The sequence below is a fragment of the Pelophylax lessonae genome (assembly GCF_965119305.1).
Source record: "Pelophylax lessonae genome assembly, chromosome: 10".
Classification (NCBI taxonomy): Eukaryota; Metazoa; Chordata; class Amphibia; order Anura; family Ranidae; genus Pelophylax; species Pelophylax lessonae.
The window spans coordinates 56,728,280-56,754,164 of NC_138777.1; the positions used below are offsets into that span (position 1 = coordinate 56,728,280).

Below are 25,885 nucleotides of genomic sequence, written 5' to 3' on the forward strand. Positions count from 1 at the left end.
AATAAGTACAAGGATGTAAAGTAATATAAAAAAAGGGGTACTTTTTATAGTATAGTTGATTCAAAGTGGCCAACAAGAATCTTTCCAGGTACAGACTTCAAAACCTCACATGGTTCCTATAAATCAAAGACAATAAACAGCTAAGAAAATGCCGCATTTAGGAGAAAGTACATATGTTCTTTAGGCCTACAGTAAATAACTATAAAATGGCTCATTTAAAGTATATGACATATGTTTTGTAAGCCTCCAGTATCTGGTATTGACTCCTTCTCTCTGTAATGGATGGCGTTTAATTCCATTTGTATTAAGTGATTGTTGACTGCGCAATGATGATGATGATGGGAAGAGGAGTCAGAACAATAAAGGATGATTGCTGATTGGTTTCTATGGGTACTTTAAAATTGCTTATGTACAAAATAGGAGTCATATAAAGTGTAAAAAAACAATGTGCTCAAAAACAATCATCACGCAATCCAGGAACGATCAGTCATGTGTTTGTAGGTAGAGTGGGACATGGGGTGACATCTCCTAACCAACTGATCTCTGGGGAACAATTCATTAGGTGAGATGATTTTTTTACTCAGCAGATCCTTATGGTTCCCCCAAAAATACCCATACCAGATGTGTCAGAACATTCATTGGGTGGATCTTCCATCATTCATCTTAATACTATGACCACCTAAGTCCAATAAAAGTCACTTTAATAATTTGAGAAATAACCACAGTAACTAATCACAGACTTTCAACAGTCATCAGGCTAAGGAAACACTGATTAGCTGTTAACTAATTCTGTACACTAGTGGTCTCCAAACTGTGGCCCTATTGGGCATTATTCCTTCCACTGACACCAACAGTGAGGCACTATTCCTTCCAATGGCACCAATGATGGGGCACTAGTCCTCCCACTGACACCAATAGTGGGGCACTATTCCTTCCACTGGCACCAGAGATGGGGCACTATTTCTCCCACTGACACCAACAGTGGGGCACTATTCCTTCCACTGGCACCAGAGATGGGGCACTATTTCTCCCACTGACACCAACAGTGGGGCACTATTCCTCCCACTGACACCAGAGATGGGGCACTATTCTTCCCACTAATACCAAAGATGGGGCACTGTCTATTCCAGCTGACACAAGGACATTTTCTACTTCCACTGCCAGTAGTCCAGTCCACTAAAATCTGAAGAACAGTACACTGGACTTTGTTTTGAAAGTTTGGAGACCCATGCTGTACACAGTTGACCTTACTGTGCTAAATTAATTTAAAATGTATCAGCTAACTTTTTTTGTTAGCTTTAGATAGTAAGTAAGATAGTAAGCTAAGTAAGATAGTAAGAAAGCCTGTGTCCCTGTTTGGGAAATTCACCATCTTCTTTTGTCCTGGTGACCACTGTCACCAGCACAAAAAGTGAGGAAAAATCCCAAATTTTAAGTTGTCACCAGAACAGGAATAGAGTGGAAATCTTCCAATAGGGATATTGGCCCATGACAACTGTCTGAAAGGGGATTTTTCTGATTTTTGAGAGATTTTCTTGTTGCGTATACAATAAAGGAAGTAAATGGAAATCTCCTGAATGGGATACCGATGGCAAAAAAAACTCTCACAGACATCTGAAGCATTCCCTACTTTATCTAAAATGGACAAAAAAATTGACTTCAAATAGGTTGACTATGAACTAGATTGACTTCAAAAACTCTAGCCAAAAATAACAATGTAAAAGTCAAGAGCCAAATAAAAGATAAAATGCGTCAACCCAGAGATTTTCCCTGCAGTACATTTTTCTGCTGATAAATATCCCTAACCAGTATCATTCAGCCCTCTTCCTGTTAGACCAAGTCTTTCTGGACCTTCCCCAGCCTATGATTGAGTGAAAAGAGAAGCACTACAGTAATGAGCTCATCTCTCCATCACTCTGTTTTCTCTTCCTATTGGCATGCTTTGTGACAGCACATGATCTAATTGGCTCCTTGTACTGTTTCTTCCTCTAACACCCCAGCCCTGCTGTACAGGGCATACAAGAGGCTGATACCAGGTCAGATTCAGGTACTTATACTACTTGCATTTAAAATATATATTTAATGATGTATTAATGATTACAGAGTTGCGTAATATGTGTTTTTTTTTTTATATCTGCCTAAAGTTCATATTTTGGCCCTGTAATTTTTTTTTTTATTCATGAACATGGAAACAATTTACACAAGAAGAACCTTTGAATGGTGCTTGCTATAGTATGCCATAACAGCCAGGTGTTACAGGTCTACAAGTCATAGCATGCCCTACCATCTCTACCAGCTTGATCTGGTGGCTAATTGTAAGGATGTGCTGGGATTTATAGTCCCACTATGACTTCCAGTGACTTTTCCACTTCTATAGGACAAGTGGGACTTATTACCATTTAAAAACATGATAGACGTATTGGTTGGATAGGGATATAAGACAATGGTAGTTCTTGGTAACAGCATTAGCATACAGGCACAGATCTCTCACTAAGCACGATGGGTATCGAGGCATGAACTTATTGTCCACAATGTCATACTTATCCGAGGTACACTGAAACTTTTACTTTCTGTTGACCCTTTGTTGTGGTGCCTGCACTCCAAAGGGAATGTTGTATTTCCTATGGAGTAAAGGGAATGTCTGCTGACAGATCACAGAGATTCTCCAATGTGCTGGAAAATGCATGTGATACACAAACAGCAGCAAACACTCAATAAATTAGTATTAGAACACTTCAGAAGCCACAGAGCAGATTTGATGAGTAAATAGAAGGACACTTGTGTGTTAACATGTGAGCTGGAGCTTAGCTAAGCTCCACTAAGTACTTTTTTTTTTTTTTCTTCTTTTCTACCGCTGAGTAAATAGCTGCAGTGTATGGACTTATCCCATTGACTCATTTAGGTATTTTTTTCTCTTTTGGTCCTATAGAAAGTTTAAGAAAGAAAAAAAAGTCCTATATAGCTTTGAGTAGCACAGCCCCAAGGACAGTGATTAATGATGCTTGAGCGTAAAGGTTAACATACTTGCCTGAACAGTCTGTTGACTGGACCCCTTGTGATACAATGTGGATGACTGCGAAATTCAAGAGAATCCCTTTGTTCTGCATCCTGATTGTGTCCTGAAAATTCTACCCACGGAAGTTTGCCAATCCCCCTGGCCCGAGTGTTTAATAGTTTCTCTTACTCTACCGCCATTGTGCACTGCTGAAAGGCAGCCCCCCTCCTATTCAAGTGTTGGTGGTCATCTCAATAGGTCTACAAACGTCCATATGGTCCGAACTGTAGTTGAATCTGATGATTTAAATGGAAGAGAATGTTGGGGTTTTAAAACATTTCAACGTGTCTGAAAAGACGGCACCAGATTCTGTCACAATTCTATTAACCCTTTTAAGGCACCACCATTGTGCTCGGATATTGCTCTGATCTTAATTCCCACAATATTTAATTACAGAAGGTGCAGGCTCTTTCAAATAAGGAGCTCAGCAGTTTTTGGGCTGCTCTGAGCGAAAAGTCAGCAATCCTTGGCATTGTGATTCCAGATTCTGGCATGTTTTTAAAAAGAGATATCCAAGCATCTTTTCTATTAAAATCTACACATACTCTGGTAGATCTCCTACTAAGGTTAAAAGAAAAGTGACCTGAACACTGTTCACTCTGCAAAGGTTGCCTTGTGATGTTGATTACTTCAGCCTTTAGACTGGGGCAACTGAGATTTTTTCAAATGTGTGATATACTTGAGTTGCCAAGATTTCCCGGTATTGTGGAAATTTCTGAGGTCTGTGATACAAATTTTCTTCACACTCAAACACTTATAATTGCTCGTCATTAATCCCTGCGTGAAACTAAAACATATAATCTATGGCCACAATTATAAGTATGTATTTCTTAGGAAAATTGAGTTGACCTGCCTTGGGAAAGTTTTTACGGATGTTGAATATGTTCCGCGGCACAGAAATCAGGGGCAACTAAAATAATATGTGCAACCAGTAAAAGAAAAAAGAAAATATTTTGTTTTGAAATCTTTTTGGAAGCCTCATGGCCTATTTATAAAGAATTTGCAAACTAAATCAGGTTATTAATATTCTAAGTGGGCCAATTTTCTAATTGCACCCTCCTGCTGTTATTTATGGTTCAGCAATCTATAGGCTGGCACACTTTAAAAAAGGTGAATTGGCATTTAAAAGTGAGAAAAAAAAATGCAACATTTCTGGAAGCAATAGGCAATCTGGCACAAAACTGTTCAATTTATGCTCAGAAATAGGGAGGGGCTTGTATATTAATTGTTGTTATTGTGTTATCTAATCCAGTAGATTATTTTTCATGTCATAGTTGTAGCCTTATCATGGTAAATAAAAAAAAATAAAAAAATGTTAAAAGACTGTAAAAAAATGTCAAACAATAAAAATAGTGAATTAGTTCTTGTTATAAAAAAAAAAAACCCAGAAAAAACAGATACTTAACCATACTGAACCTTTTGTAAATAGGTCCCAGAGAGAAAAATTATTGGAATCAGTCAGTTATTGGCCCCTAATGGTGCAGGTTCCACAGTCACACCATTGTCAATTTGGTGTTGCTCTCACTAAACGCATTTGTAACATGTGGTTCAAATATATGGTCCCTGCATGGGCAACAAAAGCCTAATCAGTGTAGTGTCTTCAGTGTTGTTCTTGTTTTGTACATGAAAAATCTAATGAAAAAGATTAAAAAAAATAAAAATAATAATTATTGTGAACAGCATGATGAGACCACTGTGAATATATGGAATTTTGGAGATCTGGCCAATGCTGTATCTTTTGCAACGCCAAAATATTCTGCTTTGGATACCATCAAACTCATTAATTCAAATAAGTACAGGTGTGACAATAAATTATTTTTAAGAGGCACAATAACCTCATACGCTCATTATAAAGATGCTGAAGTTACATATGTGTGTTACTAAAGTCACTACATTATCTTCTAAAATTATATGCTAATTTATTATTATTATTTTTTTTAAGAAATTATACTTTTCCCTCGCACGCCATATTACAAAGAATGGACAGTCCCTTTATCTAAATATAAAATTCCATTTTCTGCAATTACAGGCTGTTCTTGCTGATGATATAATTACAACTGTTCGCTGTAATAGGTGTCAGGGAATTGCACACTCGTACAATGGTTGAATAAAATTGTAGAACAATGCGCTCACTTCTAAATTCAGAACCTTTAAACATGAAATTGACTGTAGGGAATTCAAATCGAAAATCTAGATAAATATTTCTTTTAGGAGATTACAAGCTTGGCTTGAGTTCTTAATCACATTTTCTGCAAACCTATCAACATTTAATTGATTGCAATTGCTGACAACAGATAATCTCAAGAGAACTGTTAACACTTTTGTTGTAATTGTTAAAGTAGATGTTTAAATTTAAAAAAAAATGCAGCTTGTTTAGGGTCTACTAGCTTTAACTTTGTGTAAACATTTTGGGTATTTGAAAATCGTCTAAAAAGTTACTCTTGATGGATTTAATTGGTCATTAAGGTTTCATTTATATATTCCTAGGAATAAAATGATATTTATCTATATAAAAAATAGAGTTCAATAAAGAATTGTTGCGTTTTCTTATTTTTGTGGCCCATATTTGTGTTGAGCATTTCATATTTTGCCAATAATAGGTCTAATACCAAATTTTTGTTATTGTAGATGGCTGTCCACAGCAAGAAGGTGGGGGAGAAAACACAAACTCCATCAGTTCTAATGGGGAAGATTCAGATGAGGCACAAATGAGGCTCCAGTTAAAAAGAAAACTTCAAAGGAACAGAACATCATTCACCCAAGAACAAATAGAAGCACTAGAAAAAGGTATTGGTTACTGCAATCTATGGGTAGCGACACATCAAGTAAGAGCAATGAAAGTGATAAATACATTTGCTGTAAACCCAACTGCTAAAATCTCAAATAAGCGTTAACATGTTAATGTAATTTCAAAAGTCAGGTTCTCTTTAAATCTACATTTGTTATTAAAATATTACATGAAGATCCTTGTTCAGGCACATCCTGTTATAGGGTGACAACGTCCTGTCCCTGTTTCCCAATTGTGCTCCTGTGTTGTCACTCTGACACATGAGCTTCTGATGTAGACTTCAAGTATCTCTTCCAACACGCAGGCATGGTCTGCTTTTGTCACCAACAGGAAATGCCCCCTGAGAAATTTTATTTAGCCATGGCTGGAGTACCTATAGATAGGAATTAGCTGCAAGAGATTAGAAGCAATGGGGGGAGGGTTCCTAAAACTGGAGCATTCAAAATCTGGTGCAACTCTGCATAGAAACCAATCGGCTTCCAGGTTGTATTGTAAAGTGTAATTGAACAAGCTAAAGGAAGCTAATTGGCCACCATTCACAGATGTACCTGATTCTGAGTGCTACAGTTTTAGTAAATCTCCCTCAATATGATGCAATAAAAGATGAAAAAATGTGAAAACAAGTATTTTGAAACAAAATATCTTTCCGTTACGATTAACATCTGCTTTAAATAGGCGGATAGGCCAACTCTTCCTTCTGCAAGGCCACACAAGCAGAGTTCGTCTTTCCTACCCACTCATCAGAACACTTTCAGTTTAGAGAAAGATATGAACAGAGGTCAGAACAGCTGAGCCTCTAATTGGATATGTTTAACATCTTTTATAGTGATAACTGTACAGTTTTCTTAACCAACCTGTTCATTTGTGTGCTTGCAGAATTCGAGCGAACCCATTATCCTGATGTGTTTGCCAGAGAAAGATTAGCTGCCAAAATAGACTTGCCAGAAGCTAGAATACAGGTAACGGTTACTATGTAATTAAATCAAATGTTTGACCCCCGGTTTAACGAAACGCACCACTTATTTTCAAGCACAACAGTCATCTCAATGGGAGAGGAAGACCCTAGAAAAGCACAGCTTTATTTATAGACTTCATCATGTGTTTGCAGAGTCCTTCCACTCCACTGACAAATTTATCTTGATTCTGTAACATGGAATCTCGGTGGAACTTATGAGAAGTTCTCCACATTAGGTCATTGCATGGGCAGGACTGATTATTAAGCATTAGGCAGAGGGAGTAATATTTCAAATGTTTAAAGTATGTGAACTCCAACAATCAACTTCTCTTAGTTGCTCAATTTTGGTGTGTTAAAGCTGCTCTTCGCTGCATCAGAGCACCGCAAACCAATAACGCTATTTAGTTTATTTTTTTATTATCCAAAGCAAACTCCCCCACCCATCCATGTCCATGCTTTATTTTATTGAAAAATCACTTTTAAAAAAAAAACACCCCCTAACATTTCTGGCTGTGGCCATCTTGAGGAAGGGCAAATGATTCATGTAGCATTTACTTCCTAAGAATCAATCTGCTCTTAGCTCAGGCATGCATGGAGGGGCGTATGCTTAGCTTAGAAAATCCCTCTTCCTCTCCTGAAGACTCCTGGGATGTATGATATCATTTGCCTACGCAAGAAACCAGGAAGTAACTGAAGAAAAAAAAAAAGGAAGTTAAAAACAAGTCACTATGATATACTTTCCAATCTATTTACTAATGCTAGCAGCGTGAAGATTAAAAATACCCAATGTTGATTGGGAGAGTGAAGTTCCATTTTAAATATAACAATGAGGTGTTTTATTGCATATTTTTGGTGAAGTGTTAAAAAAATACCTGTTGATCCTGCTAAAAACTTCAGTGAGCTTCCTAATGTCTTGTATACTCTGCCTGTGCTGCACTGAAAATCTCAGCAGTTTATAAGACTTGCCCTGATATGGAGTACAGAACACCTCCCCCACAATGTTATGGGGATGAGGTTGGGGGGGGGGGTGTTCTGTAGTCTTAACAGTCCTAACACACTTCCTATCCCAGGGTGACAATGCTGCCCCTCCATAGATACAGTACAGTTAGTCAGTACTGTCACCTTAGGAAAGGAAGTGTGGTACTGTCAGGATCACCAGGTGAAAATGTAAAAATAAAATCTGAATAAAGAAAATGAATACAGCCACCACCTCTAAATACTGGTATGCTGTAATAAATAGCATTTTTGTTACTGGGGTCAGATACTATTTAAATCAAATACTGCTTTATGTTTGGTGGATATTTTTTGGTTGGGGGGGGGGTATTTGGCCTTCTTGTTTTTGCCCCTAATTACAATAACATTAAGTTGTTGTAGAGCACAATGTAGGTCCTCCTTGATCTCTTATTTTCCTTCCAAAAATTAGAGGCTTTCTTTGACCTCTTGTTTTTGCCCTTACTTATAACAAAATGATGGTGTTATCGGTTTAAGGTATATGGTAAGAGTCCAAGAGCTCTACCACTTTAATAGGGTTATTTGAGTTCATCTTATTCAGACATAGGCCATCAAAATCTACTTTAGGCTTGTCATTTTACAGTGTTTTTAAATCATATAAGGACTGTTAAATTACAGTAAATGTGGGTCCTTAGTGTACTAGAATGCCATTGCTCTTGGATCTCAAATATGTGATTCCCGTGAATTGTGGGATTTATACTGAAAAATAGACCAACAGGTTGCTCTTCCTTGGCATAATGCAACTTATTGATGAACAATTCCAAAATTCATGCTACAGACATAAAGCAGTGTTATGTTGCAGTTTGCACTAGCAGTGTTAAAAGGTGTGGTCAACTTTTTTGACCTTCTTTACTTTTTAGGTATGGTTTTCTAATCGGCGAGCAAAATGGAGAAGAGAAGAAAAGTTGCGGAATCAGAGGAGGCAAGCCAGCAACACACCCAGTCACATCCCTATTAGCAGTAGTTTCAGCACTAGTGTCTATCAACCAATACCACAACCCACCACCCCAGGTAAGCATGAAGAAAGGGGCATAATGCTAACTTTCCAGTAAAGGTAAAACTGTAAGACAGAAAAGTTAAACAGATTTGGTAAATAGTATTTATTAGATGTTTTGTTTCATGCAATTGCACTAGTCTTTACAGACCATCTATCCTTTAATGCAGGGGTCTCCAAACTATGGCCCTCCAGTTGTTCAGGAACTACAATTCCCATTATGCCTAGTCATGTCTGGGAATGTCAGAGTTTTACAATGCCTCATGACACATGTAGTTCTGCAACAGCTGGAGGGCCGTAGTTTGGAGATCCCTGATTTAATGTATAAAAAACACTATATAAATAGCTGGTGGTAACCTCCCCCTTATCACCCTCTTCCTCCACTGACACTATCGTCTTCTGCTCCTCGAAGAAGCATAACCCAAAATGCAGGATGTCCTAGACATATATTGGCTGTGAGCAGAGCAGGTAGTGGAGGCACTCAGTTCCCATTTAAAGAGCACACCTTTATAGCTTGATGTCATCAGTGTAGATGGCAGTGCTCAGGAAGGTCTCACGCCTAGCAGTGGAGGAGGTTGGTAAGGAACCTCTCTAACCACTATAACTTCTGTTTATTATATTTATTTTGGTTGGGGATTTGGAGTAGGGTTAAATAGTATAGGCATGTTTTAAATATCCAAGTGCCCACTGCGAAATGTCAACACCTAAACAAAGATTGTCTACTATTGAGTGCTCATATTAAAGGCAACATTGAAGAACACACTCAAGGCATCAAGCTAAACTCTAATTTTTCCCATTTGGTGGATATATCAATAGCCCATTCACATGCACAGGAACAAGCTAGCTAATAAATACTGCAGCCTAGCTCAAGCTTTTCAACACAGAGGACTCCTTGAACTAATATTCCAGTCCCAGGGAACCTCTGCTAAAAATAACTACATGTAAAACTCATGATACATTAGTGTGACGATCAGTGGGAAGAATGCTCCTTACACTTGTGGCCATTGGGATTATTTACCCCCTTACAAATAGCTAAAAAGAACAATGGTGTGAGTGGGAACTTATCTGAGAGGCATAAATTGCTCATAGCTCAAGGAACCCCTAACAACCTGTGGAGAAAACCTAGGGTTCCATGAAACCCTGGTTAAGAAACCGGAAAATACTGTTTAAAATTGGATATTATCAAAAATTATATAACTTGGCAGAAATGTGAAGGTGGTCATTAAACAGGTGAAGAGAGATAACACCGCCCAGGCTAGTCAAAGTCGACAATTCAAGGTGGGAGCTGAACCTCGGCTCGCCACCAGGAGAAGCATTAAATAATTTTTCTTCATTGGATTCCGTGGTGGTGTGCAACCATTTTCTTCTTTCTTCACATAAGTGATACAAGGTACAGCAGGGTAGAACAGTAGACGCGTTTCATGCGACTGCTACGTTCTTGTTCACTGTAGTAGACAAGCACGTATCAGTCGTGTGAAACGCGTCTACTGTCCTACCCTGCTGTACCTTATACCACTTATGTGAATAAAGAACTTTTCTTCATTGGGGTCCGTGGTGGTGTGCGACCATTTTCTTCTTTCTTCACATAAGTGATACAAGGTACAGCAGGGTAGGACAGTAGACGCGTTTCATGCGACTGCTACGTTCTTGTTCACTGTAGTAGACAAGCACGTAGCAGTCGTGTGAAACGCGTCTACTGTCCTACCCTGCTGTACCTTATACCACTTATGTGAATAAAGAACTTTTCTTCATTGGGGTCCGTGGTGGTGTGCGACCATTTTCTTCTTTCATGTCATTAAACAGGTAACTAGATTATTTGATGGATCCATATAATAACTTCACTTTTTTTTATCTTGTCCAGTGTCCTCATTCACATCAAGTTCTATGTTGGGAAGAACAGACACAGCACTTACAAACACATACAGTGCGTTGCCACCAATGCCTAGTTTTACCATGGCAAATAACCTGCCTATGCAAGTGAGTATTGACATGTGCTTTCCTGTTGATATATGTATGCAATGTATAAAAGTAGTAATTATTAACACTCTATAGACATATCAAATAGTCCTTTTTAAAATGTCTGTTCTATGGTTATGCAGATGATGTGTGACTAATGGTAAAGCAAACAGATTTTATCCTAGTTTTCATGTTTTTTTTTTTTTAATGTGCTAAACATTTCCACTTGAATTGAATGATATTATTTGAAGAACACACATGATAGATTAATATACTGTTAGTAACAACACAAGTAACACAATTCTTAAAAACAGATTTTCTTTTACACAATCATTAATTTAGAGAATGTGTGATAGGAGAGTTGCCCTTTGTAAAAAAAAAAGGTACACAATTGCCCCTTTAGATTTAAAAATATGAATACTGATAGACGAGTTTAATTACTTTAACAAGACTTGATGTAATTAACACCGTACCCTAATATTAGTGTTACAAATGACAATCTAGCCATGTTGTAGGCTGTGGAGAGGTTACCTACAATGTCCCATGGATGCCCTACCAGGAAGCCTGGTATGTGTAGCAAACTAGAACTATCCTACAGAACTGTCCTAGATATCTTCAGTTTTCTTTCCTTGTTAATGAACAAGGACCATTATATGTTGATGATCTGGATAATAGGCTTATCTGTGAAAACAGGCTGAAAAGAATAATTGGGTGATGTTATGTTAATTCATGTTCCCTAAGCAGATAGTACAAAGATAATTTCATATAGTGTGGCTGCATTTTAACCAGGCCACGTCTATTCAGAATTTTCTGATTGGTTGCCATGACCTACAGCACTCTTAAGCTAGCCATAAATGCATTGAAATCCGGCTGGTCCAGCAGGGACTGGCCGCATTTTGACCTGTCTATTGCCGTTTCCACTCAACAGAAATTTATCGAATGATGGACTTTTGTTGAACAGGATGTTTGCAAATTTTAATTCAAACAGCGACTGCAGCCAACCAGCCGCAGCTGCTGATCAGTGTATTGGAAAGTCCCTGCTGTCAGAATACAACAGCGCAGTGGGGAGGATTCTTCCATTCACCTTGCTTGTGTGGATGGGGGAATATGTTTTTTTTTTTTTTTCTATCAGTCCACTGACTGACTAAAAAAATGAATCCATCTATGGACAGCCCTAGACTGACCATACATTATACAATTTTCTTGTTCTTTTCTTTAGAATTACAAAAACCATATAACAGGTGGTCAAACCTAAATAATTTCAATTTGTATGCAATCAGGCAGGCCCTTGCACTATACAGTTTAAGGTAAATCGAAATAAAATTGAATAAGAAAACTGTATAGTGTATTGCCAGCTTAAGACACCATAGGGGAGATTCAGAGCTCTTTCACACTGAGGCTCTTGAAAACTGCCCATAAAACTCTGAGCACTTTTGCAGCGCTCTTCAGGTGCCTTTAAGGCGTTAGCGTTTTTTTTATAGACGCATGACTGCTTCAAGAACCGTTTTGAGGTGCTTTTGAATCGCTTTTCAAGCGCTTCCTATTAATTCCAGTGGAGAGGGGCGTTTTTGAGGTGCTTTTTTAGCGCTCCAAACTTGATCCATAGATGCTGCTTGCAGGATTTTTTTCACCGCCCCGCCAGCGCACCGCCCCAGTGTGAAAGCATTCATTGATTTTAATGGGAATAGGTTTTTGCGAGCTTTTCAGGCGCTTTTTTTTTTTTTAGCACCGAAGGGCTTAAAAAACGCCTCAGTGTGAAAGGGCTCTTACTAAAACTTGTGCACTCAGAATCTGGTGCAGCTGTGCATAGTAACCAATCAGCTTCTAACTTCAGCTTGTTCAATTAAGCTTTGACAATAAAATCTAGAAGTTGATTGGTTATTATGCACAGCTGCATCAGATTCTGTGTGCACTAGTCTTGGTAAATTTCTCCCCATGTGGTTGATTTACTAAAGGCAAACAGGCTGTTCCCTTTGCATGGGACGTTGCACATTGCAAGGGTATCTGCCCCAGAGCTTAGTGAAGGTGGTGAAATTTGATGTTGCAAAAGAAAAGCTAATCAAGTGCAAGGAAAAAAAAAAGACTTATGCTTCAACATCATTGGATGATGGAAGTCAGCAGAGTTTCCTCCTCATTCACTAAGCTTTATGGAAAATTTCCATGAAAAGTGTAACATCCTTTGCAAAGTAAACAGCTTATTTGTCTTTAGCAACTGATTCTTTATAGTCTTAAATAAGCCTCATTTGTGATGCTCACACAAAAGAAACATGGCTGTCAGCGCCGCGACAAAAATAAATGCCACTAAAAATGTCCTGAGTGAGTCATTGCCAGACCGGTATTTATCATTTCTTCCGCTCTGTGCTATTATGACTGATTACAGTTCATGAAAATAACTGTGCGCCTCTCATATTTATTCTGCTCTCTCCACCCCCTCCCCCAACAGCCAAATCCCCCCAAAACTGATACTTCAGTTGTGGACATGCACAGCTCGCTTGCTGGCTTATTATATCTCTTTATTATATGCTAAAATATTAGCTAAATATTGAGAAAAAAAATGGTAACCAATGAGAAAAGTTGCTTTATTTTGTTTTGTCTAGAAACATCATCTGGATTTAAGTAGGGGTAACAATGAGGCTTGATAATGAACAATGTGCTAAAAATAAACCAATCAGGATCCTTGGTTCATTTTTGAACCATGGACCGTAGAAATGTGAGCTCATTGACTCCATATGCGTTGGGCTGCATTAAGTAGCCCTGCCAAATGGAGTCCCCATGTATAGATAAGGCCATGTGTCTTATGTACGACTGTTTCAGGTTACACCAACGTATTCCACTGGTGTGTACTGTAAAAAAGGACATGTTCCATTTTTAAGAAGCCCAGCATGTTAGGATGCACTACACCACATCTCAACATGCTTCAATTCATAAAATTTAATGAAATTTAATTATGTAACATTTCAAGAAAGATAACAAAAAAGGAAAGTGATAAATAGTGCGTTGTCTTGTAACAGCGCATCAGACCACCCCACCGCAGAGCATAATGCATGCCTGCTAGTGTGAATGGGCCCTGGTAGTCGAAAGAAGATTTGTCTTTATAAGCAGCATGATATATCTTTGTTACCACAAATAAATATTGGTACAGAGATACACATTTCGTTTCATGACATAGCCCCTAGATCCTTCCTTTATCCCTAGTTGTTGTACATATATAAACTTGTTTAATAGGAAGCCTATGTGCTTAAAGTGGAACTAAACCCTCCTATCCTTTTCAGCCATGAAGCTGCCATCTTAGCCTCTGTTTGATCTGCAACTGCCATGGTGCTGCACATGTGATCAGTTATGACACCAGCCATTTGATGGTTTGACAGTTTGGTTTACAGTTCAAGCAAATGTGACAGTTCGTTCCCGGCATGCCGGGAATGTAACTGTTTTTTGAAACCATTAAATCGATGGGTTGTAAGTATCATTTCGTAAGTGCAATAATCTGCAGCAGCAAATGGAAATTCATCATGCATTTGGCTTACTTCAGCAGAGTGACTCCTGATTGATTGATGGGGGTCCTGCACCTAATGTAGAAATAAACCCATCGATTTAAAGCAGAATTAAACCCATTCATTTTATGGTTTACCAAAATAGTTATACTGCAATACCTTGCATGACAACTATCACTAACACTTTTACTAGTGTACTTATGTTAACTTTCAATCAAACTGTTAATCCATCCAATGGTGTCAAAACTGATCATGTGTGCAGCACCATGGTGCCTGCAGATCAAACAGAGGCAGTTTCCTTGGCTGTAAAGGAGAGAAGGGTTTAGTTCCATTTTATCTGCTTCCCAAGTAAGTTACAATCAAGGCATGCCACAAATGATAACTATTACGATTGCTTGTGCTCTCAACTCAAAAATGGCTGGTGTTATAACTGATCACTTGTTCAGCACCATGGAAACTGCGGCTAAAAAAAGGCTAAGATGGCAGCTTCCTTGATTGTAAAGAATGGGAGGGCTTAGTTCCACTTTAACATATACTATGTAAGAATAAGAACTTTTTATTCAAAAAGTCCTGGTGTTCCAAAAGTATCCTTAGTTTTTTTTATTATTAGCCAAAATAATAATAAGGCATCCCAGAAAAAGAAACATTCAGCACCCTGTTTTCACCCTATTGTCTGCAATTTAATAATTCAGAATCGATCGTGTTTGCTACATTTAATGGACAACAGCAACTCTGGGAAAAACAGAATAGCTATAAGAATTGGGTTTGTTTAACAGCCCCATGCAAAGGCCTCCAAGGCTATTAGTTTTTTCTGATTTTCTCCATGGGATAGTGTGCCTCTTCTACACCCTGGGCAGCTACCTCTGCTGCCTTAACCTAGTTTTACTCTTCAGTGGCTCATTTAGTCCCTGTAAGCAAGCAAAAAGCACCAATAAACTGAATAATAAGATGCTGATTTATACTTAAGTAAGCTAGTCATTTAGCGTATTTCTAAACATCATGAATAACTAGTCTCCTTTGTGTAGAACAAAAAAATACAGACATCACTCAAACACATTTACTCTTAAAGGGGATGTATAGTGTGTTTTAAGGAAGGACATAGTCTCAGTTATTATTGTAATGTTTTATAAGACAATTAAACTTGAAAATTTGACAAGTTTCTTCATTCATATTTTTATTATTATAAAAATGTATTATATAAATATTTGTAGATTAACCACTAGAGGGCACTCCCAATGGCTCAGTACTTCCTGCTTAACATATGTTTAGATGAAATATCAAGCACATGGGGAGTGCATCATTTTCAATGGGTCAGCTGACTTGTAGTAACTGATTTACTAAAATTGTTGTGAACCTTCACTTAATAAATTGTGTGAATGTTCACATCAATTATCCAATCATACAAAATGCAAATTCCAGTTCAATCTGAATACCTAATCATGAGAAAATTAAAAAGGTAAACTGGAATTAGCGTTTTACATGATTAGATAATTGAAGTAAATATTCATATGATTTATTGAGTGAAGCTACTCAACTATAGTAGTAGATCAGTCTCTACGAGTCGGCTGACTCATTGAAAATGATGGGTGAATATTCTTAACTCCTTTAGGAAGTCAGCCCAATAGACTTGTACTGTGAGCTGTGAAGCACAACCATTGTGTGAAACTGCAAAGCAGATAGTGCAGCCTGAGTATGTAATGAGTACACATGGCTGCCTCCATATACATATATAATGAAAAAATATAGACAGAAATAAGGTTTCAAAATATTAATCAATTACTAAGTCTTCATCAAACTGATCTTTTTTTTCTTTTATATCTTAAACAAAAAAAAAAAAAAAAGACTATATCTTCCCTTTCAGGCCCCTTTCACACAATCGGACTGATTGGATACGCCTGTCCATTTTTCAGGCAGAACCGATTGGGCCACCCTTTCCCCCCTTATGGAGATCATGTGTGCAGCACCATGGTGCCTGCAGATCAAACAGAGGCAGTTTTCTTGGCTGTAAAAGACACATGTCCACTGACAGGCAGATGTCAGCAGACACATGTCCCCTAACACCCACCTGGCATCCGATCTGACAAGATCTGCGGAAAACAGATGGATTTGCGATACGTTCACCATCCGTCCAGCGGGTCAGATTGAATAGGATTGGATGAAATCAGACCGACTATCTGTTTTCATCCGATCTCCCCATAGAGAAGAGCGGCACTCATTGAGCGGAGATGTCAACTGCCTACTCAGTGGAGATCATTGGCGCGATTCTGGCTGAGCAAGCGGAGTCCGTCAAATGGATCCGCCCCATGTGAAAGGGGCCTAAGGGCTCATGCACACAGGGCTTAAAAAATGCCACTTTCACAGGTGCTTGAGGTTTTTTTTCAGCCTGTAAACACACCTCTATGTTAGCCTATGTGTCCATGCACACTTTACACAGGTGTATTAGAAGAGAAGCACATACAGGCTGAAAAAAAAAAAAAACATCATTAGCGCGTTCAGGAGAGGAGCTTTTAGGCATAAGAAATGCTTGAGGTGCCTAAATTCTAGATGCATTCTTGGGCGCTCATTCATTCATTTAAAATAAATCATTATTGGTCAATGGCCAATTGAATCCATGAACGTTCACTGGCCAATGGAATCCATGAACGTTCAATGGCCAATGGAATCCATGAACGTTCAATGGCCAATGGAATCCATGAACGTTCAAAAGCTTGACATGCTTAAATGTGCCTAAATGTGTATGCAAACAAAGCTTTAGGCATGTTTTTTAAGCAGCCAGAAAAAAAAGAGTTCATGGAAGCCGAGCAAACACTCAGTTTGCATGAGCCCTTAAAAGTCCTTACTTACACAAACATTTTTTAGGGCAAAGAATGTGAAAAACAGAACAAGTACAAAAACAAGTAGGCACCTTAAAGTTGCAGCACACAACTTTGGTTTGTGAAACCCCATCTCCAAAGGGCGCTGAACCACAGTATGCATGAAAAGAATTAACTTATATCCCCTGCCCCCTCCCAGTGCAATATGGGTGCTTCTCAACCAGTCTTTATTGGACTGGGGAGCAGGTATCCCTAAATTTCACCTTGGTATATATGGTACTCGTGCACCAAGGTTTAGGGCTGCCAGGGGCCATCTGGAACTGCAGTTTTACAAATGAAGTTTATGTGCTGGCATCTAACGGAGTGGGTTTTTGCAATAGCCTCGTGCTTTATTTAATTTAATGAGCCAGTAATAGGTTTACTAATAAAGCATTTTCATACATTTCTCATTAATTATTTAATTGTGAAGTGCAGGTATTTTACTGAGATTACCATGTTCAAAATTTACATGCGGTTTTTACCAAATGATGTAAGATGTATCTACAGACAATCTACACTAGCTGCAAATTTCTTGTATCGGCATAAGTTGTCTGTTAACACAGGTGCAAGTTGTCCCTTGAAAACCAATGTAATGCCATCCTGGCACAATTGACTGAATTCTTCTCCTCATTGCTGCTACTGTGTATACATATTTTTTGAAATAGAGCAATAGGGCTAACCTTTCTGAACAGTTGTCAGCAAACAAACTGCACTTGTGTTAGGCTGTGTTCACACTGATGCGAATTGGATGTGGGTTTCCCTGCATCCAATTCATTTGACAGGAGAGTGTGACTGCCTCTCAATGGAGCCGGTTTACACAGCTCTGGGGCACACTGGAAAAGGGTCCTGGGTGTCTTTGGCTCAGTTTCAGGTTTGAATTCAGGCAAAAATTCAGATCTGATTTGCACCTGAAAAGGGGAATAGGGACATACTGGACCGCCTGTTGCGTGCCACATCCGCAGCTAGTGTGAACCCGGCCTCAAGAAACATCCCTAGCCTCATGCTGGATAAAATTGCAGCTGGGTGTAGGAAACCACTCTTTCTTTTATAAAAAGTATTTTCCAATTAGATTGTTAATATTCACTGCATCCTTATAGTCGGTATTAGAAATATTAGCGACCCCTGCATTACTGTACATCTTTCTGAGCTCCCATAATGCTTTTGCACCATGGGAGATGAAGCCAAGCTGCAGACAATGTCATGAGGTTACACATTGCTCATCAACATCAACAATAGCATATGTAGGTCAGTGTCACAGAAACACACATGCACACTGAAAGGTTTTTTTTTTTCCACTGGGCAGATGATGGATACAGGAGGTGCAGTGATTGTATTTAAACATCACAAATAGCACTGAGCAGTAATTTTGCTTTTCTTTCTTCTTCCAGCCCCCTGTACCCAGCCAGACTTCCTCCTACTCATGCATGTTGCCCACAAGTCCATCTGTGAATGGGCGGAGCTATGATACATACACACCTCCCCACATGCAGACACACATGAACAGCCAGCCAATGGGCACCTCTGGTACAACCTCTACAGGTAGGCATTCCATTATTTTCCACCCTCTCTCTGCCACTCCCCCAAACACAGCCACTGCCGAACGGGATAGCTACACAATAACACACAACTCGATGTCTGCACATATGCAGTTTGTTTTAGATCAGATATATCTAATATGATAAAACAGAGCAAAAGAAAAAGCCACAAAACAATGCATGCTTAAAGAAAAAGTCTTGCATCCTAAGTAGAACAGTTCCTACAATTACCCTAACACCACAAAGTTGCATGTGTTGTGTATTGTGATAAACTAGACAAGCGTGCGTGATATAATAATTTATTTTTATTTTTCTATTCCTTTTTCTAGGTCTCATTTCCCCTGGAGTGTCAGTCCCAGTACAAGTACCCGGGAATGAACCTGACATGTCTCAGTACTGGCCAAGATTACAGTAAAAACCGTGTTAATTTAACCAATGACTTTATGGAGAACAGTTGGATGTTCAGCAGTATTTTATAAAAATCCAGGACTGACTTGGAAAATATAAACAAAAAACGGAAAAAAAAAAATCAAAAAGACTTCTCTGGACAGCGGCTGTGTACCGATAATATTGGGAAAGACTGCACAACAGACATTTGCACACTGAAAGCGGTATCTATATCAGTTGGATCAAACCTTCATTTTGATATCCAAACTTTTATCCATTTGATGTACTCTTTGTAAACTGACTCTGTTATGTGATATTGAACAGAACAACGCAGGCGGGCAGCCCGGATCTGCTCTCTGTTGATCATTATTTTTTATTTTATTTTATTTTTTATTGGAAGCCATGATCAAGCCACGAATTTAAAGAGGTTTTTATCAAGATATATATATCGTCCCTTGATTTTGTCCATCCTTGGACCAATTTTCCTCATTTTTGTATCAACTTCCCTTGGGCCAGTTGCCGGAAAAAAAAAATATAAATCCTCACCTTTTCCCCAGTTTCCTGTTTGGTAATCCCCAAAGGTTGATGTTTAAAGTTCCAAAAGTTAAAAAAAAAATGGAATAAAGAAAAGAAGAGAGACGTTTGGTAGATGAAAGGTAGATGATATCTTCGATATAATCCAATTTGTTTTATGTCGAAATGTATGTTTTTGTCTTCCCTAGAAATCTCCCAGAATGATTTCTATAATAAAGTTAATTTCATTTATATTTGATGAGGATACTGTATAGATGTTTTATACACATTTTCATGCATCATGAGTTCTTTTATTTCTCTTGGAAAGCAGGTCATCTCATTGTTCCTAGATAGAGTGTACAAAATGTTCACAGTCCAAACATCCTTGTGCATATAGACCATTCCTTATACCGATTAAAAGTGCTTGCAAGAGTTTTCAATTTAAGTGTTTTTCAAGTTGTTCACAAATACATATCAGAATTAACCATTGTTGATTGTACAAAACCATACCAAAGCCTTTGTATTTCCTTTGTTATACTATTTCATTTAAACCTTTAGCGTGGTGTTGCAAATTTTTGTTAACAGTCTTGGACGTTAAGTCCGTTTTTTTGTTTCAATTGTAATTTATTTTTAAATAAATTAGGGCAACTGAAAAGACTGTGCTGTGCAGATGTCAACTACAGGCTACATTTTTTTTTCATTACCTATCACTTAAAGAGCAACTTGCTCTGGGTATTAACAATTTAAAATGCTTATTTAACATCATATAAATAATGGTGTAATATCGAACTTCATACTGTAAAAGAATAACCATCTACAGAAAAAAGGTTCATCACCAATATAAAAAATTAAGCTAAATTAACAAAATGAATTATAATGCTAAATTTACAACAAGCTAAAACTATAATAACACAACAAATAAAACTTAATTCAAAAATGGGATTTTTCTGCTAAAGCTTTACGGGACTGAACTGTGAAGCCGGTAACACACTTTATCAACAAACTAGAAATGTAAATACAGCACCTTATAACAAAAGTGCAGTTTCCAATACATTTTATGTTGTAAAAAGATAATGGGTTGATATACTAAGGCCTCTTTCACATGGGCGCACCGCCCGACGGAGTCCGTTCTGCTCAGCGGGGGATCGATCCGCCAATCTCTGCTGAGCAGGCGCATGACAGCTCCGTCTCCGCTCTGTGTGCGGGGTCGGAGCTGTCAGATCCCCGCTGTTCTCTATGGGGAGATCGGATGAGAATGGACCGCCTGTCCGTTCTCATCCAATCCCATCCGATCCTCCAGACGGATGGAAAATAGGGTTTCCATCAGTCCGGATTTCACGGACCGGATTGGAGAGCAGCGGGTGTCAGCGGACATGTCGCCACTGACATCCTCTGCCCCATAGGGAAGCATAGAGGATCCGATCAGGTCCGCCTGAAAAACTGACAGGCGGATCGGATCGCCCATGTGAAAGGGGGCTAAAACTGGGGGGGGAGTGCAAAATCTGGTGCAGCTGTGCATGGTAACCAATCAGCTTCTAAATTAAGCTTTGACTGAAAAACCTGGAAGCTGATTGGTTTCTATGTGGAGCTGCACCAGATTTTGCACTCTCCAGTTTTAGTAAATCAACCCCAATGACTTTATACACTGCATATATCACTCATCTTGCTCTATGAAGCTTTTAGAGATATTATCATTTGTGCCCAATGTGATTTGTTAAGATCTTGCTTGCTGTCCTGGCAGAATCCTCGGGACAGCTGTGTCTTTGGATTGCCCATGCAAATATTTAATTCCAAGGTTTATTTTTTATCATACTATCCTAACTTTTAGCACTGAACTTCTATTGAAATTGGAGGTTGGCCTCAGTCATGATTATTAAACTTGCCAAGCATTTTACAAATACTGGATGATAAAAACACATGATTTAATTACTGAAATTTTAAGACTGAATTGGGGAGATTTACTAAAACTGGAGGATGCAAAATCTAGTTCAGCTCTGCATAGAAACGAATCAGCTTCCAGTTTTATTGTCAAAGCTTAATTGAACAAGCTGAAGTTAGAAGCTGATTGGCCACTATGCACAGCTGCACCAGATTCTGAGTGCTCCAGTTTTAGTAAATCAATCCCAATGTGTCTGACTGCATGGTTCCAAATTCAATAATGATGTAACAATTAATATGATTGTATACCTCAAAAAAAAAAAAAAATTTTAGATACAAATGTCTTGTAGGTTTCTACAGGTTAAAAAAGTTTTAATAAATACATTTTAGGGTTAATTTTTAAAACTTTTACCCCAAGATTCATGCAACTCTTACCCAAGATTCATAAGGTTTTTTAATTTAGTTAGGAAAATGTGTGAATCTGGGGTGAAAATTGTGTGAATCTTGTGAAAAAAATGATAAATAGACCCATTTGTGTGTTCATACTGTTAAATTTTTTGTGAGGACATAAGGAATGAAAAAGCTGCCTAACTGTATTGAGACCCTGATTTACTAAAAGAGTCGATAATCTACACACAATAATTTGTTAGAAAATAAATATACAGCTATCTGTTTTTCACACAATTGGATTACTGAAGTGAATCTATATACAAATTCTTTTCAAGTCCTTTAGTAAATCAGTCTCTATATATCAGACAATGTATTGTCTCTAAGGACAGGCCAACATCACATGCAAAACAGTGTTGTCTTATAAAAATAATGACATTGCATTATCCTCGTTGGAGAGGTGTACAGGGATGTAAGAAGAAAGAAGCTAGACAAAAAAGATGGAGGTGCTCCCCATTTCAGCCAATCAGGTTGCAGCTATTTAAAAAAGAAATACATTTTCTGGTTGATTTGGGCAAGGCCAACATTTACTTATGTTTTGGACCATCTGGGCTTAACTGGCACCATCTATTTTGTATAGCATATTTTTCATTACATTATTTATATGCTAAATATTTATTATTTAAACATTTAATTTCTATTTGTTGTCTATGAACAAGGAACAAAATCCACTTCATGGGCTGACCAAAAAATCTATTAGAGATTGCAACCGCTCAGTAGGAATTTTGATGTCATTCATTGTGACCAGAGTAATATCACAGGCAATCATTTTGTACATTGAGTATTGGTTCAGCTCAGAAAATGACTTTCACCCTATAATATAAGCAACAGCTACACAATAATAGTAGTAACATTTTTTTTTTTTTTTTTTTATAAAATCAAATGTATAGAAGAGGCATGTGGTAGATGCATGTGGGGATGCACAACAACCTATATAGGTCACAATACTTCACAATGCCTAGGGCTGTCCAACTGGTGGCACTTGGGCCAGATGCTGCCTTTACAATCTGTTTGTGGCTCTGAGCACTACTGACAAGATTAACACATTTTGAATTTTTTTATTATAATTATATGTTAAATATATCAAGCTAAAATAGGTAATATATTTTCATAACATACATGTCAAAGCACTTACATAGGAAGAAGTGCATCATAAACGTTTCTTAGCTTTTATGAACAAAGTATGTGGGCTATTGTCATACAGAAGCTTGGTTAATTACTGTTAAAAAAAATAGTAATATTTATAGATTTTATCTATGATAAATTAATCCTCCGTGACATACAAACCTACATGTGTTCTTCTTCATACACAAAAACAAGAAAAATCACGAAAATTGTTTGCCAAAACAAAGGTTAAATCTGCATTAATCTTTATCTACTGGTCTTAAATTTCTATGATATTTTATATTCAAGACAGAAATTTCAATACAAAGAAAAGTATGCATAAAAACATTAACATTTTTTTTTAGATAAAACCTCCTATATACACTTATTTAACTACTGTACTTTTAAAATTCGAATTTGAATATTATATACGCCTTCACTGAAATACCAATGATAGGAAAAGTTTTAATTAAACGTACTTGCTGGTAGTGTGTATTTTTGTTTGCAGTTCCACCGGGAACCTGAAAGCCAGTTGTCATCCATACTCAAAAGAGATTAATTTAATGAAAAGTATTAATGTTCTGGCAACATTTTTTAAAAGTAAAACAATAGAACATTTCAATTAATATAAAACCAATTATAACGTTTAACAGCGCTCCTTAATAAAGTCTAGATAATGCCACGTGTCTTTTTAAACAGTGAGTCCTAACCAGAGTTCATCAGTCCATCCCATATTGATTTCCTCCAAATGATTAAATCGATGAAAGTGCCTTCACCACACCACGTGTGCACCACTTCCCAATATATAGATTGCACTAACCAGAAATCTGGTTAATTAGGTCTTGTATTAATCACCCCTATTGGAGAATATTCTGATGATCACAAAATGCCTACTGAAGAAGTCGTAATGACGAAACGCATCTGGGGGTGACCACGCGACACCCAGGCCATCGGCTGCTCTGTCTCCACCCGGGATCACCACTCTCACTCTGAGGACAGGTGAAGGAGACTGAGCGGAAGGAGCAGTTTTATAATTTGTTTGTCTTGATATGCTGTTAATTTTTTATCCACTGTGAGTGCATTTATAAAGGGGAGTTTTGGCTGTTTATTATGGTATGTAGCCAACTCCTTTTTTCCCATATGAGTTTGAGTTCTATTGCTCTGGGGCTATCGTTATCCAGTGGTGGAATATTAATACAGGATGAGATCCCTACTCCAGTTTTCTGATCATCAGAATATTCTCCATGAGGAGTGATTGATATGAGGCCTAATTAACCAGATTTCTGGTGCGTGCAATATATATTGGAAAGTGGTGCACACGTGGTGTGGTGAAGGCACTTTAATCGATTGAATCATTTGGAGGAAATCAATATGGGATGGATTGATGAACTCTGCTTAGGACTCACTGTTTGAAAAGACACATGGTGTTATCTAGACATTATTAAGGAGGGCTGCTAAATGTTTTAATTGGTTTTATATTAATTGAAATGTTCTATTGTTTTATGGTATGGGATTTTATAGCGGCAGAACCAATTGCATGACATTGAGTTTTGAAATCCTTTGCTTCATAAGCGCTGGGGTCGTTGGACTTTTGTTACCTTTAATTTTTTTATTTTTTAAAAGTAGTTGATTAATAGTTGTTTTAAATATATTTTTTTATCGTTTTATTTATTTATTTATTTATTTATTTAAAAAATAACATTCACAACACAGATCTCAAACAAATGAACAAGAAAATATAAAAAATAGTATGGTGGGTGCTACTGCTGACTTTTTTGCGGGGGTGCAAGATCCACGGCAAACTGTGGATATCAGGTGTCTGACATGTGATACGCGCATGCTTGTTGCATGTCAGTGCCAGGAGAATGGACCCTTAGCTCAGTAAATAAGGTGAAGATGTTCAATTTTCAAATCATGTGCATGCAAAAATCCTGTTATTTTTCGCTTGTACAAGATTAGGTGTTCCAAGCAAAAATCACGTTTTACTTGAGTACTCTATTTTGGCGGACTTATCAGCCTTACAAGAGTATTTATACAGCAGTGAATAAAAAGTTCTCCAACCATTTGTCGCACATTTACCTATTTGGTTGTTTGCCATTGATATCGAGAACATTTGCAAATTCCAGATTTGCTGAATTGGTTGCCTTTGGTAACATGTCATTGGAACATTTGATTTATTTTTATTACAGCGAATGTTACCTAGCTGGAGCTGAAGTGGTTACAAAGCGCTTTTGGTGCTCAGATACAGTGTAGTTCTGCTTTAAATGCTGTATAGTGCGAAGGAAAAAACTTGAATGAAATTTTTATTTCTGAACAAAATATCTGTTAAGCACTGTTAGTAAAATAATGTCAGGCTAAAACACAAATAACCTGAAAGTAGCAGAATGAAAACTATTTCTAAAAAGCCCAGGGATAAACACATTTTTTCCATACAAAAACAAACCATCTTTACAATAATAATAATAATAATAATAATAATAATAATAATAATAATTCAGGTGTACAAATCATTAGGAAGACCTCATCTGGAATATGCAGTTCAGTTTTGGGCACCAGTTCACAAAAAGGATATCGGGGAACTGGAGAAAGTGCAGAGAAGGGCAACCAAACTGATAAGAGGCATGGAGGAGCTCAGCTATGAGGAAAGATTAGAGGAACTGAATTTATTCTCTCTTGAGAAGAGGAGATTAAGGGGGGTATGATCAACATGTATAAATACATAAGGGGTTCATATGGTAAATTTGGTGTTGAGTTATTCACTTCAAGGTCATTACAGAAGACAAAGGGGCACTCGTTACATCTGGAGGAAAAGAGATTTCATCTCCAAATATGGTAAGACTTCTTCACAGTAAGAGCTGTGAAAATGTGGAAAAGACTTCCTCAAGAGGTGGTTCTGGCCAGCTCAGTATATTGTTTAAT

At 37.7% G+C, this 25,885-nt stretch overlaps 1 protein-coding gene across 7 annotated transcripts in view; it reads left to right on the forward strand.

Annotated features, from left to right (window-relative positions):
* Window positions 1-20,178, forward strand: part of PAX6 (paired box 6) — a 55,462-nt gene extending 35,284 nt beyond the window's left edge. For 2 of the 7 annotated variants that reach the window (XM_082269878.1, XM_082269877.1), the window contains exons 8-13: window positions 5,684-5,842; window positions 6,720-6,802; window positions 8,670-8,820; window positions 10,665-10,780; window positions 18,491-18,641; window positions 18,967-20,175. In XM_082269878.1, the coding sequence (XP_082126004.1) occupies window positions 5,684-5,842; window positions 6,720-6,802; window positions 8,670-8,820; window positions 10,665-10,780; window positions 18,491-18,641; window positions 18,967-19,052 (746 nt within the window). In that variant the 3' untranslated portion in view covers window positions 19,053-20,175. Of the gene's footprint in view, window positions 1-5,683; window positions 5,843-6,719; window positions 6,803-8,669; window positions 8,821-10,664; window positions 10,781-18,490; window positions 18,642-18,966 lie in introns of all 7 variants that reach the window. The other 5 variants (XM_082269882.1, XM_082269876.1, XM_082269879.1 and 2 more) reach the window with 5 other exon arrangements.
* The last annotated feature ends 5,707 nt before the right edge of the window (window positions 20,179-25,885 follow it).